This window comes from Gobio gobio (assembly GCF_949357685.1).
Source record: "Gobio gobio genome assembly, chromosome: 19".
NCBI lineage: Eukaryota > Metazoa > Chordata > Actinopteri > Cypriniformes > Gobionidae > Gobio > Gobio gobio.
Genome location: NC_137112.1, coordinates 43,665,224 through 43,678,007, shown reverse-complemented (window position 1 = coordinate 43,678,007; position 12,784 = coordinate 43,665,224). Strand labels below are relative to the sequence as shown.

The following is a 12,784-nucleotide window of genomic DNA, read 5'->3' as shown; positions in this document are numbered from 1 at the left end:
TTCACCTGCAGCTGTAGATCAGCGTCCGAATCTTCATAAATCCTACGAGCAACTCCACCATTTTCCAGTGACATCTTTGTCAGGAAGTCAAAGTTAACATCATATCCAAAACCAAGACAATAGAGGGGAAACTTTGGCCCAATTGCCTCTTTCACATTCGCCATTATTCTCTCTATGTTAGTTTCACCTGTTAGAGAGGAAAAATAAGTCAGTCTACCTACAGTACATGCTTGAAAAATCATATTTATGACATTTTTAAGTGATCAGAAAGCAATGGAACACATTGGGCAATTATTTCTTATTCTTTTCTCTCATTGACAAAGACAAGAACCAAATCTGTCATGATAATAATCCACTTTTGGCCCCCCCAAATATCGATTTCGATCTTGATTCAGTATCAAATCATATATATAGCCTACTGTACATAACGAAAAATAAGTTTGCCGTAGCACTTTTGTAGAACTTTTTTAAAATTATATGTGCTCGCATTCATTAATTTTCACTTGTGTTTGCTTATATACTGTAAGTATCATTAAAAAGATTAGGATGTAAGTTATTAACGTTTTAAAATTTCACATTTAAAGAAATCTAGTGTTTGATCATATCTAAATATTTATTAAAATGCAAAACCTAAAAATAAGTAAGCAGTTATGATCTGCAATACTTTTTTGAGCATCTAGATTAGATACATGTATATTTATTAAAGAGCCGTACAGGCACCTGGTGGATAATGGCATTACAAATGAAATTATTATTTTTCTAGCCACAACGACTCTTTGAATTGGAATTCTCTATTTTAACCTTAATTACCTTAATTACTTAATTGTAATATAAATAATAAAAATATTAGAAGAAAAATATTTTAAGTGGTCATTAATTGACAATCATTATTGCACAAATATTATTAGGACCAAAACATCTCCTCAAAATATTCAATCATTATTACTGAACTATAATATAGAACATTTATTTAATTGAAAAATAGTTACGGTGTATGGTCACATTTGACCATCAATGAGTATGAGTGTGAGCAATTAATAATAAACACCTGAGGGCTAAATACAAGAAAAATATTAATGTTAACAATGTTGCATCTCCATCACTCTCCATAATAAAATGATCCTGTAAATATGGTTGATGTAATAATCAATGCACACTATGCTGTACTGTTTACCAAAACTTGCTGCAAATATCAGTATAGTGAAGCTGTTGTATATCCGCTAAAGCTATTCAAATGTATTGACACAGCGCTAGAAGTATTGAGAGCTCCATGAACCGCGTGACCGCACACACCGCTGCGAGATGTCAAAACGGCTCTGGCTTTTGTTGTGCCTCATTAAGTGCGCCAAAACGATATTTATTGTTTGAATTTCGTATTAAAACTTTTTTTTTTTATTAAAAGCTTAGACTTTGTTTAATATCAAAAGCAGGTTTGGCAATTTGGCATGAGATTAAGTTGGGCAGAGTGAGACCGTGAGACAGAGCCTGAAAATGTGTGTCTCACAACAAATTTGCATCCTGGCCAAATTTGCCCATTGGCCCCTCTCCATCATGGCCTCCTAATCATCCCCATATATACTGGATTGACTTCATCACTCTGTCTCATCTCCACCAATCAGCTGGTGTGTGGTGGGCGTTCTGGCGCAATATGGCTGCCGTCGCATCATCCAGGTGGATGCTGCACATTGGTGGTGGTTGAGGAGATTCCCCCTTCTACAGTATATGTAAAGCGCTTTGTGTGCCTAGAAAAGCGCTATATAAATGTTACAAATTATTATTATTAAATACGTGAGAGTTGGCAACCTTGAAAAAAACATTAGCTTGTGTTTGTGAGTGTGAATCTGTGCCTGAAGTGGGATCTCCATCAGTCAGCAGGATCAGGATGGAGGCGGTTCCCTCTCGTGGATGTCGACTGATCATGTCCACTCCTGCTAGAACTGCAGCGTTTATGTCTGTGGCTAAAGGAAGAACAAACATAGTTTTGTCACTTTGAGGTACAACTTTCTTACTCCCCATTTTAGCTTTAGGAACTCACCTCCGCTATCTCTGATCTCATTCACAAAAGATTTTGCATTCTCCAGGTTTTCCTTGGTAGCTTTCAGGAGTTCACGCTTCCATGTGTTAACTTCCCTGTCGAAGGTGATCAATCCAAAGTGGTCATCCTCATCAAGATCACTTAAAATCTTTAGCAGAGCCAAACGAGTCTAAAGACAAACACTTCTGTCAGAACACCTGGAGGTTATTCTTTCTCTATCACGACTGGATACTCATTTACCAAATGCGGGCAGAATTTGTTAGTAGATTAAAATAAGCAAATCCAGTGATTTCAATACAGTAAACCCTGTTCTTTTACCAATAATACAAATACATAATGCTGCAAGATCCTTCAAAAAATGTCCTTCAGTGGTTTTACCATCACAAATTTCATAGCTTGTTATCCTTTTGGTTGCTTTGGCTGAAACATTGACATTTACCTGATGAATTTTTGTGCCGTGCATAGAACCACTTCGGTCAATGATAAACACCACATTTTTGGGAACACGTGGAACATCAGAGGGTGCAAAGTAGTGGACAAAATAGCCATTTGATACCTGAGAGGAAATACAATTCATGTCTTTTTACATAGCCAGTCTTTCAAAATCCTTTGGCAAATTTATTTTACTCTTGTAAATCATGTTATTGAAAATGTACCATGACTTCTCCTTTAGGATTTGGTCTCTCAACATCGTATGTTATGAGCAGGTCACCATTCAGTCCATTTTCTCCACAGCTTTTACACTTGGCCTGTTGACCTCGAGTGGGGTAGAAGGTCACCCATGCCTGAAATGATCAGTTTGGTCATCTGGTGTAGTAGCATAATGAGAACACCTAAGCTAAGTGTTTTACACCTCTCTTACGTCTTTGTCTGCTCTGGTGGTTTTGATGACATTGGCCAGATCACCGGTGCTCAAATCTCCTTTCACCTCCAAGAAGGAAATTCCTGGTTTCTCTTGTATGTGTACATCCATCTAAAGTGAGTAAAAGAAGCATAATTGTTTTATCCATCTAAATTGATTATCTATTTCATCTTTGTTTCTTCTACCTTGAAGTCTGCCACCGGCTGCATCGGTTGAGCATTGATGAGCAGCTCATATTTGCCAAGGCGGCGCTTTAGCAGTTCTTCGTAGGTCAACTCAAAAGTCACTTTACTAAAAGCAGCCACCGTCACTGAAGTTTTAAAGTCCTCTAAAGTCCTTCCAACAGATCTGAAATAGAAATAAATCACAGCATATTACTAAACCTGCTATAAAAACACATTTTATGGACCTAATTAAAAAAAAAAAAAAGTCCAGTACTTGATCAGTCCAGCACTTTCTCCTCGAGATACTGCTCGACTGTACTGCTGCTGAGCTTCCTCTTTTTCCTTCACAACGGCATCATATGTCTTCCCCTCTATGGTCCTATGGAGAAAATGACAATAACATCCTCTTAATATATGTTTATCTCAGACATATTTTGTTGTTGTTTAGCTGCATTAACAGATGGACCTGACCTGAGACCAACATGTTATAAATGGCTTCTTTACCACTTTATCTCTCCTTATATAACAATACTCATGTTTCCCTACATTCTGAATTTGCTGATGAAGGCATTCTTGGGTATCTTGACCTCAAACTGGATCTCTTGAGACTCATTCACTGTGTTCGCCACACGGCTTGTGATGACGTTTGTGGCGTAGCGACTGGTGACTGTGGAGTTAATGTAGAAGCTGTATATATCCACATTTTGTTTCTGTTGAGAAATCAAGCAGTACAGTCATATTGGATGCACATTTACTCCTTGTTGTGTGGGATTGTTCAAATATTTAATGCTTCAAAATGGCGTAGAGAAAAGGCCTTTGGACTAAAAAACAAATACATTTTGATGACTACATCTCAGTGTAAACTATTGAGCAATCGATGGTTCTCTTTACTCAAACTGCATTTGAAATTAAACACTGCTGTTAAAAAGTCAGTAAGATTTTTAAACATTTCAGAATGAAGTCTCTTATGCTCACCAAGGCTGCATTTATTTGATCTAAAATACACTAAAATCAGCAATTTTGTGAAATATTTTTGGATATTAAATCAAACCAAAAGTCAAATATTTTGTTTTCTCAAAATATAATTTATTCCCGTAATGCAAAGCTGAATTTTCAGCATCATTACTCTGGTCGTCAGTGTCACATGATCCTTCAGAAATCATTATAATATTCAGATTTTCTTCTTAAGAAACTTTTTGTTTTTTTTGTTTTTAATTAGTGTTAAAACAATTGTGTTGCTAAATTATTTTAGTGTGAACCGTGATACTTTTCTAGGGTTTTTGAAGAATAAATGAGAAAACATCAGCTTTGATTTGAAATAGAAATCTTTTGTAACATTATAAATGTCTAGAAGTCACATTTGATCAATTTAATGATAAAAAACATGAATTTCTTTAAAAAAAATTTTTTTATTTTTTTTACATTTACTGACCACAAACCTTTGAACATATATTCATGAAGTAAATCTAATTTGCCTGGATGTTCATATCAAATACAAATAATTCATCGAATTTTGACGCATCTTCTTAAAACTTCTTAAACTGCGTGTTGATCCTCACCTTCACAGGTTGTTGTGAACTGGCTGAGATGAGAAAGACGCCCAAGAAAATCAGTCTGAGAGCTGCTCGATCCATCATGACCTGCTCAGAAAACAGACCTCGAAACACACACTGCCTTTAAACTCCTGTCCACATCATGCCATTGGCTATTATTGAGCGGATGAAGAAACCTCCCCTCTATTTCTAAATAATCCATAATATCCCTCACCCAACAAGCAAACCATGGGCTAGAGTTAACTGCAACTAACACACAGGCAGAACCAGGTGTCTGGTTACAGGACAGAAGACTGTTTATGATCCAACAGAATTTAGGGTTTTGACTCTCACTCAATTCTAATGTAAAAGCACAAATAAACCCTTTAAACATACAGCCTATATACAGTGCATCCGGAAAGTATTCACAGCACTTCACTTTTCCCACATTTTGTTATGTTACAGCCTTATTCCAAAATTGATTAAATTCATTATTTTCCTCAAAATTCGACAAACAATACCCCATAAAGACAACGTGAAAGAATTTATTTGAAATCTTTGCAAATGTATTAAAAACAAAAACAGGTGAGAAAAATATAGCTGCAAGCAGCCATTATCGGGGCCAAGCGCAAAGAAGAAGACAAGACATGACAAAATGGCTGGCAGTGTCAGATCAACTGCAGCAATGAGCAATTAAAAACCTATTAAAGGGGTGGTAAAACACATTGTTTTGAAGGCTTGATTGTGTTTGTGGGGTGCACTGTAACATGTGTTCATGCTTCGTTTTAAAAAAAAATCATTATTTTTCATATATTTTACCTTTATTCTACACTGCTCTGTCCCTCCTTGTAAAACGGTCTGATGGTTTCCGGGTTGTATGAAGCCAGTCCCTCAAAAATACGCAATGGGCTCAGATTGGTTAGCTGGCCCAGTGTGTTGTGATTCGCTAACCGCAGTGTACGTTTGTCGGAAACGTCACGCCCCTTACCTTTACCGGTAGACTGTGCTTTGGTCAGTATTAGAAACGATGGCGTCAATAAAACCACACCAATCTGAGCCCGAATCAGACCCAGAACATTTTAGTGAAGATGATCGAGCAGAACCTGTTCAGTCCTCAAGAGTAAAGACTGCGGATCTATAGTGATCGCTACTGAATGGCACTGTTACTTTTGTATTTTTAGAACGATTATAGCCAAATATCTGTCGCAAGAACTATTAACCCAAAACACTAAACACTGGCTTTACTAGTAAGTTAGCCAAATCACACACAGAATCATGTTTAGCATGCCTGTAGATAAACAATACATAAAAGCTCTAATCAAAGAATCATTTACACTAATGCCAAGTTCGCTGTTGAGATTTTAACGTTAGTGTTTGTAACGATAGGTGTTCGTCGGAACGTCGGAAAGTATGAATAAGCATTTAACAGACTGGTTTTGTTATGTGAAAGGAGGATGAAGAAACCAGGGAGGATGCAGTTCACAGTCTTTAATGGAACAAAAGGAAAAAGTCCTCAAATAGCAAAACTGAACAAAACGTCAGGCAACAGAGCCTAAACAGAAACTGCCACAAGGCTGAAACAACTCAGGATCCCACGAGGACAGAGTGAAGATTCCTTGTAGGAGGCCACGGGACGAAACAGCCAGGCGCCACACAGGTACTCTGCACACAGTTACAATATGAGCACAAACACTGGACAGGACATGACAAGAACGGGTAACAAACCAACGTCTCTCATTTGCAGAAGTAATAATCCGACAACTAGACCAAGACGGAGAGGGACTTAAGAGGCTGAGACAATCAAGACAAAAGAGATAACAGGTGAGGAAATAGATCGGGAAGGGAAACAGCCACCCGGCGCTCCTAGGGGCACCTGCCGAGACCGGAGGAAATCAGAGATGAGGGAAGGATCCAGGACGTCCCGGGAGGGAACCCAGCTTCTCTCCTCAGGACCGTATCCCTCCCAGTCAACCAGATACTGATGACCGCGTCCCCGACGGCGCATGTCCAGAATACGGCGAACCCTAAAAACGGGGATATCCTTAATACTAGGACCCTGAACAGGGCGGGAGGGAGGGCGAATGGCAGGCTTAACGCAAGAAACGTGAAACACAGGATGAATCCGACGTAATTTAGGCGGAAGGTGAAGCTTAACAACGACAGGATTAATCACCTTAGAAATGCGAAAAGGTCCGATAAAACGGGGCGACAACTTGCGTGAATCGGACTGGAGAGGTAAATTAGTAGTGGATAACCACACTCTCTGACCGCAAACGTAGCGAGGGCTTTTAATCCTGCGTTTATTAGCAGCAATGGTCATGCGCTTTCTAGCTCGACAAAGGGCGGATCGCACTCTTCTCCAGGTACGCTTACAACGACTAATAAAGGACTGTACGGAAGGAACGTTCGATTCAGAGTCCTGGGAAGCAAACAGCGGCGGCTGGTAACCGAGGCAACAATGGAAAGGGGACAGTCCGGTGACGGAGGATGGAAGCGAATTATGGGCGTACTCGGCCCAGGAAAGATGCTGGGACCAGGACGCGGGACTCTGGTGAGTGAAACTGCGCAGCATGCGGGCGATGATCTGATTGGTTCGTTCAGCTTGACCGTTAGTCTGGGGATGATAACCGGACGAGAGACTAACGGATGCCCCAATCAGACGACAAAACTCTTTCCAAAATTGAGGCGAAAATTGAGGCCCCCTATCCGACACTATGTCAGAGGGAAGACCATGTAGCCTGAAAACCTGATCAACCAGGATCTGGGCGGTCTCTTTGGCAGAAGGAAGCTTAGCGAGTGGAATAAAATGGGCTGATTTCGAGAAGCGGTCTACCACCATGAGAATAACGGTATTACCTGCCGACGGGGGAAGCCCGGTGATAAAGTCAAGGGCCAAGTGAGACCAAGGACGTGAAGGCACCGGTAGCGGCCGAAGCAGACCGGCTGGAGGAGAATTACCAGCCTTAGTCTGCGCGCACGTAACGCACGAGGACACAAAACTACGTACATCACGCTCCAATGAGGACCACCAGAAGCGCTGGCGGATAAACGAGAGGGTGCCCCGAACGCCTGGATGGGCAGTCAATTTAGATGTGTGTCCCCATTGAAGGACAGCACGTCGCGTGGATACGGGGACAAAAAGAAGTCCCCTAGGAACATTACGCGGAACAGTGACACGAGCGAGAGAGCGCTTAACCAGCCTCTCTATTCCCCAAATGGACGTACCAACTACCCGAAGGGATAATCTCCTCTGGTTCAGAGGAAGAGGATAAATCAAAGAGACGAGATAACGCATCCGGCTTGACGTTCTTGGTACCCGGGCGAAACGAGATGGTAAAATCGAAACGAGTACAGAACAGAGACCAACGGGCTTGACGGGCGCTGAGTCTCTTAGCCTTACGAATATATTCGAGGTTACGGTGATCGGTCCAGACCAAAAACGGAACGGGAGATCCCTCCAACCACTGTCGCCACTCGCCTAGCGCTAGACGAATGGCGAGCAGCTCCCGGTTTCCAACGTCATAATTACGCTTAGCGGGAGAGAGCCGATGGAAAAAGAAAGCGCAGGGATGTATCTCTCCGTCGGCGGCGGAACGCTGGGACAGAACAGCCCCGACCCCCACCTCGGAAGCGTCGACCTCGACGATAAACTGTTTAGAAAAGTCGGGGGTCAAAAGGATCGGCGCGGTGGTGAATCGGGATTTTAGTACGTCAAACGCAGCCTGTGCCGACTCTGACCACCTAAATTGTGACTTGGTAGAGGTAAGAGCGGTAAGAGGAGCGGCCACCTGACTAAACCCAGAAATAAAACGACGGTAAAAATGAGCAAAACCAAGAAAACGCTGTAGCGCTAGGCGAGACTCGGGTACGGGCCAGTCAGTGACTGCCTGAACCTTAGCCGGGTCCATACTAACTCCTTCTGCCGAGATGACCGAGCCCAGAAACGTAACAGAGGGAGCGTGGAAAGAACACTTCTCAGCCTTAACGTAAAGACGATTCTCCAATAGCCGCTGAAGAACACGACGAACATGTTGGATGTGTACTTGGAGTGACGGTGAAAAAATTAAAATGTCGTCCAAGTAAACAAAAACGAATATGTTAAGCATGTCCCGTAGGACGTCATTGACTAAGGCTTGAAAGACAGCGGGAGCGTTTACTAACCCGAACGGAAGGACTCGATATTCAAAGTGCCCGAGGGGCGTGTTAAACGCGGTCTTCCATTCGTCCCCCTCCCTGATTCGCACCAAGTGATAGGCGTTGCGTAAATCGAGCTTAGTAAAAACCTTAGCTCCCTGCAAGAGTTCGAAGGCCGATGACATCAGTGGCAAGGGGTAACGGTTCTTGACAGTGATGTCATTCAGACCTCGATAGTCTATACAGGGACGCAGAGAGCCGTCTTTCTTCTTAACGAAGAAGAAACCAGCTCCCGCAGGAGAAGAAGAGGGAACGATGGTACCGGCGTTAAGCGAATCGGACAGGTAACTCTCAAGAGCCTTACGTTCGGGAGTAGACAACGAATATAGTCTTCCCCGAGGAGGCGTGGTCCCCGGGAGAAGATCTATACCGCAATCATACGGGCGATGAGGAGGAAGAGAAGTGGCCCGAGAACGACTGAATACCTCCCGCAAATCGTGATACTCCTCCGGGACTCCAGACAAATCTCCTGGCTCCTCCTGAAAAACAGAAATAGACGAGACAGGAGGAACAGCAGAAGACAAACAATCAACATGACATGACAATTTCCAAGACAAAATAGATCCCTCCGCCCAGTTAAACTGGGGATTGTGGAGTACAAGCCAAGGATGGCCTAAAACAACTGGGCAATAGGGAGAACTAAAAACAAAAAAAGAAATAGTCTCTCTATGATTACCAGAAACAGTAAGCGTCAATGGAACAGTTCTCCTCTGTACCCTAGGAAGGGCGCTACCGTCAAGAGCGTACAGGGGGGTGGAGTCTTGTAAGTCAGAAAGAGGAATACCTTGCTCTAGAGCCCATGACTCATCAACGAAGTTCCCCTCCGCTCCAGAGTCAATCAACGCTGAACATGAAACTGACGACCCCGGCCAGCGAAGATGAATGGGAAGAGAAGTGCAGGACTTAGAAGGAGAGACCCATGAAGTGGCGCTCGTCAGTAACCCTCCGCCTACTGACGAGCGTTGGCTTTTACCGGACACCTGGAGACAAAGTGATCAGCGGCAGCACAGTACATGCACAGGCGATTCATTATCCTGCGCTGACGTTCCCGTGTGGAAATACGAAGACCCCCAAGCTGCATCGGCTCGGGATCCGCGGGCGAAGGATGTGACGACTCTCTCGGTATGGAAGAGGAGAACAAAGAAGACTCCAGTCTGCGGGCCCTCCGTCGCACCTCGAACCGTCTCTCCACACGCAGGGCCAGCTCGATCAGAGAATCAAGGTTCTCCGGGACCTCCCGGGCAAGGACCTCGTCCTTGACCTCTGAACACAGACCCTCGAGAAAACGGGCTTGCAGAGCAGGACCGTTCCATCCGCTGGTGGTAGCCAGAGTACGAAACTCAATCGAGTAATCAGTGACTGACCTCTTCCCCTGACGCAGAGTGATCAAAAACTCGGATCATCTCCTCCTTGAAAAGAGAAAACCTCTGGACACAGTCTGCCTCAGCATCCCAGTTAGCCGCAGCCCACTCTCGAGCCCGTCCGTCAAGGAGAGAAATCACGTAAGCCACTTTCGACCGTTCCTTGGCATAAGTCAAGGGCTGGAGAGAGAACACAACCTAGCATTGTGTGAGGAAAGATCGGCACTGTGTTGGCTCACCCAAATAGCACGGCGGATTGTTGATGCGCGGTTCAGGCGGATCACGCCCTCCAGCGGAACTCGTGGCCTCCTGGCGATAATAGTGGAGCTGCTGGGTCAGGTCAGAAAGCTGGGCGGTCAGAGAGTCCACAACACGTCTCGTGGCGGCTAGGTCCTCCTCGTGCTTACCCAGCAGAGCACCCTGGAACTCGACGGCCGTATGAAAAGGACTGCTACTCGTCTGGTCCATCCTTTTGGTCGGATTATTCTGTTATGTGAAAGGAGGATGAAGAAACCAGGGAGGATGCAGTTCACAGTCTTTAATGGAACAAAAGGAAAAAGTCCTCAAATAGCAAAACTGAACAAAACGTCAGGCAACAGAGCCTAAACAGAAACTGCCACAAGGCTGAAACAACTCAGGATCCCACGAGGACAGAGTGAAGATTCCTTGTAGGAGGCCACGGGACGAAACAGCCAGGCGCCACACAGGTACTCTGCACACAGTTACAATATGAGCACAAACACTGGACAGGACATGACAAGAACGGGTAACAAACCAACGTCTCTCATTTGCAGAAGTAATAATCCGACAACTAGACCAAGACGGAGAGGGACTTAAGAGGCTGAGACAATCAAGACAAAAGAGATAACAGGTGAGGAAATAGATCGGGAAGGGAAACAGCTGTGAGAGATAATGAGTAGGGATGAGCGTGATGAGTGAGTGCGTACGTGAATGACCACAAGAGGGAGACAGAGAAAGGAAAACCCAGGATGATAACAGGTTTGCAGAACAGTGTTGTCATCTGTTTACTACCTTGCTACAACCTATTACAGGAAAACACATCGATGAAAAATAAATCAGACTTACAGGTTGTGGCCCGTAAACAGCTTCTGTTTGTAAATCCAGCTTTCAGGTCAAGCCGTTGTGCATATCCTGTATTGAACTTGCGAACATTGTGGAAGTTTTCCTCCGTGAAATGTGCTGCGGGAGGAAGCCCCGCGCCCGTCGTGCATTCACACACTGGCCGCGTTTGTCTCACACAGCTGACGTTGTGCAAATCCGGTGTTGAACTCGCGAACATTGTGAAAGTTTCCCTCCGTGAGATGTGCTGCGGGAGCCCCGCACGCGCCTGTTTCCTTCTGTCTCATACACACATGCATATAACATGCTGTATGTTAAACGCTCTGCAACGTACCCCTGTCCCTATGAAGGCTGAACAAAGCAAGTACCCCAGACCTGCAATCCGGATGAATATAACAGCGTTTCCTCGGCATCGCAGCAACAACACTCCAGCCTAACTATACCACAACAGCGCCGCGATACAAAATGGCGCCCCCGCCCCCCCTTATTTAATATTCTCGGAGGAGGGGTTTATGTAAATATTGAGCCTGGTGATGTCACCAACCCTGGAGGAATGTGTGTAGTCGCCTACTGGCCGTTTGCTGTAGTTCTTAGAAATGGATTTATTTGAAAGCAAATATCTCCCTATGCTTTAAACTTTGAACGTTGTAACTTTGCAGATGTTGTTTATGCTAAAGCAGCAACATTACACGCTAGCTAAAGTTAGAATAGTGAAATCGTGGTTTACCACCCCTTTAAGGTGATTTTAGGCAAAATAGCTGTAAAATGATAAATACAGTCAATAATAATGATTTAATGATTCATTACTTTCAACCAATAGGTGGCAAAGTCACGAAATTGATATGGTGTGGTCCGAACAAGGGAACAATGACACATGCAAAGTTTGGTATCAATATATCAAAACAGGGTGTCAATATACACTCACCTAAAGGATTATTAGGAACACCATACTAATACTGTGTTTGACCCCCTTTCGCCTTCAGAACTGCCTTAATTCTACGTGGTATTGATTCAACAAGGTGCTGAAAGCATTCTTTAGAAATGTTGGCCCATATTGATAGGATAGCATCTTGCAGTTGATGGAGATTTGTGGGATGCACATCCAGGGCACGAAGCTCCCGTTCCACCACATCCCAAAGATGCTCTATTGGGTTGAGATCTGGTGACTGTAGGGGCCATTTTAGTACAGTGAACTCATTGTCATGTTCAAGAAACCAATTTGAAATGAACCAAGCTTTGTGACATGGTGCATTATCCTGCTGGAAGTAGCCATCAGAGGATGGGTACATGGTGGTCATAAAGGGATGGACATGGTCAGAAACAATGCTCAGGTAGGCCGTGGCATTTAAACGATGCCCAATTGGCACTAAGGGGCCTAAAGTGTGCCAAGAAAACATCCCCCACACCATTACACCACCACCACCAGCCTGCACAGTGGTAACAAGGCATGATGGATCCATGTTCTCATTCTGTTTAGGCCAAATTCTGACTTTACCATCTGAATGTTTCAACAGAAATCGAGACTCATCAGACCAGGCAACATTTTTCCAGTCTTC

The 12,784-nt window shown here is 43.7% G+C and overlaps 1 protein-coding gene across 6 annotated transcripts in view; it reads right to left on the bottom strand.

The window, feature by feature from the left end:
• The window catches only part of LOC307142847 (inter-alpha-trypsin inhibitor heavy chain H3-like), a 31,692-nt gene extending 26,931 nt beyond the window's left edge, over positions 1-4,761 (bottom strand). For 4 of the 6 annotated variants that reach the window (XM_079843982.1, XM_079843981.1, XM_079843983.1 and 1 more), the window contains exons 1-10: positions 4,621-4,733; positions 3,608-3,771; positions 3,336-3,440; positions 3,083-3,245; positions 2,898-3,008; positions 2,692-2,820; positions 2,475-2,591; positions 2,036-2,204; positions 1,848-1,958; positions 6-187 (exon numbers count right to left, since the gene is read on the bottom strand). In XM_079843982.1, the coding sequence (XP_079700108.1) occupies positions 6-187; positions 1,848-1,958; positions 2,036-2,204; positions 2,475-2,591; positions 2,692-2,820; positions 2,898-3,008; positions 3,083-3,245; positions 3,336-3,440; positions 3,608-3,771; positions 4,621-4,698 (1,329 nt within the window). In that variant the 5' untranslated portion in view covers positions 4,699-4,733. Of the gene's footprint in view, positions 1-5; positions 188-1,847; positions 1,959-2,035; positions 2,205-2,474; positions 2,592-2,691; positions 2,821-2,897; positions 3,009-3,082; positions 3,246-3,335; positions 3,441-3,607; positions 3,772-4,620 lie in introns of all 6 variants that reach the window. The other 2 variants (XM_079843985.1, XM_079843984.1) reach the window with 2 other exon arrangements.
• Between the last annotated feature and the right edge of the window lie 8,023 nt (positions 4,762-12,784).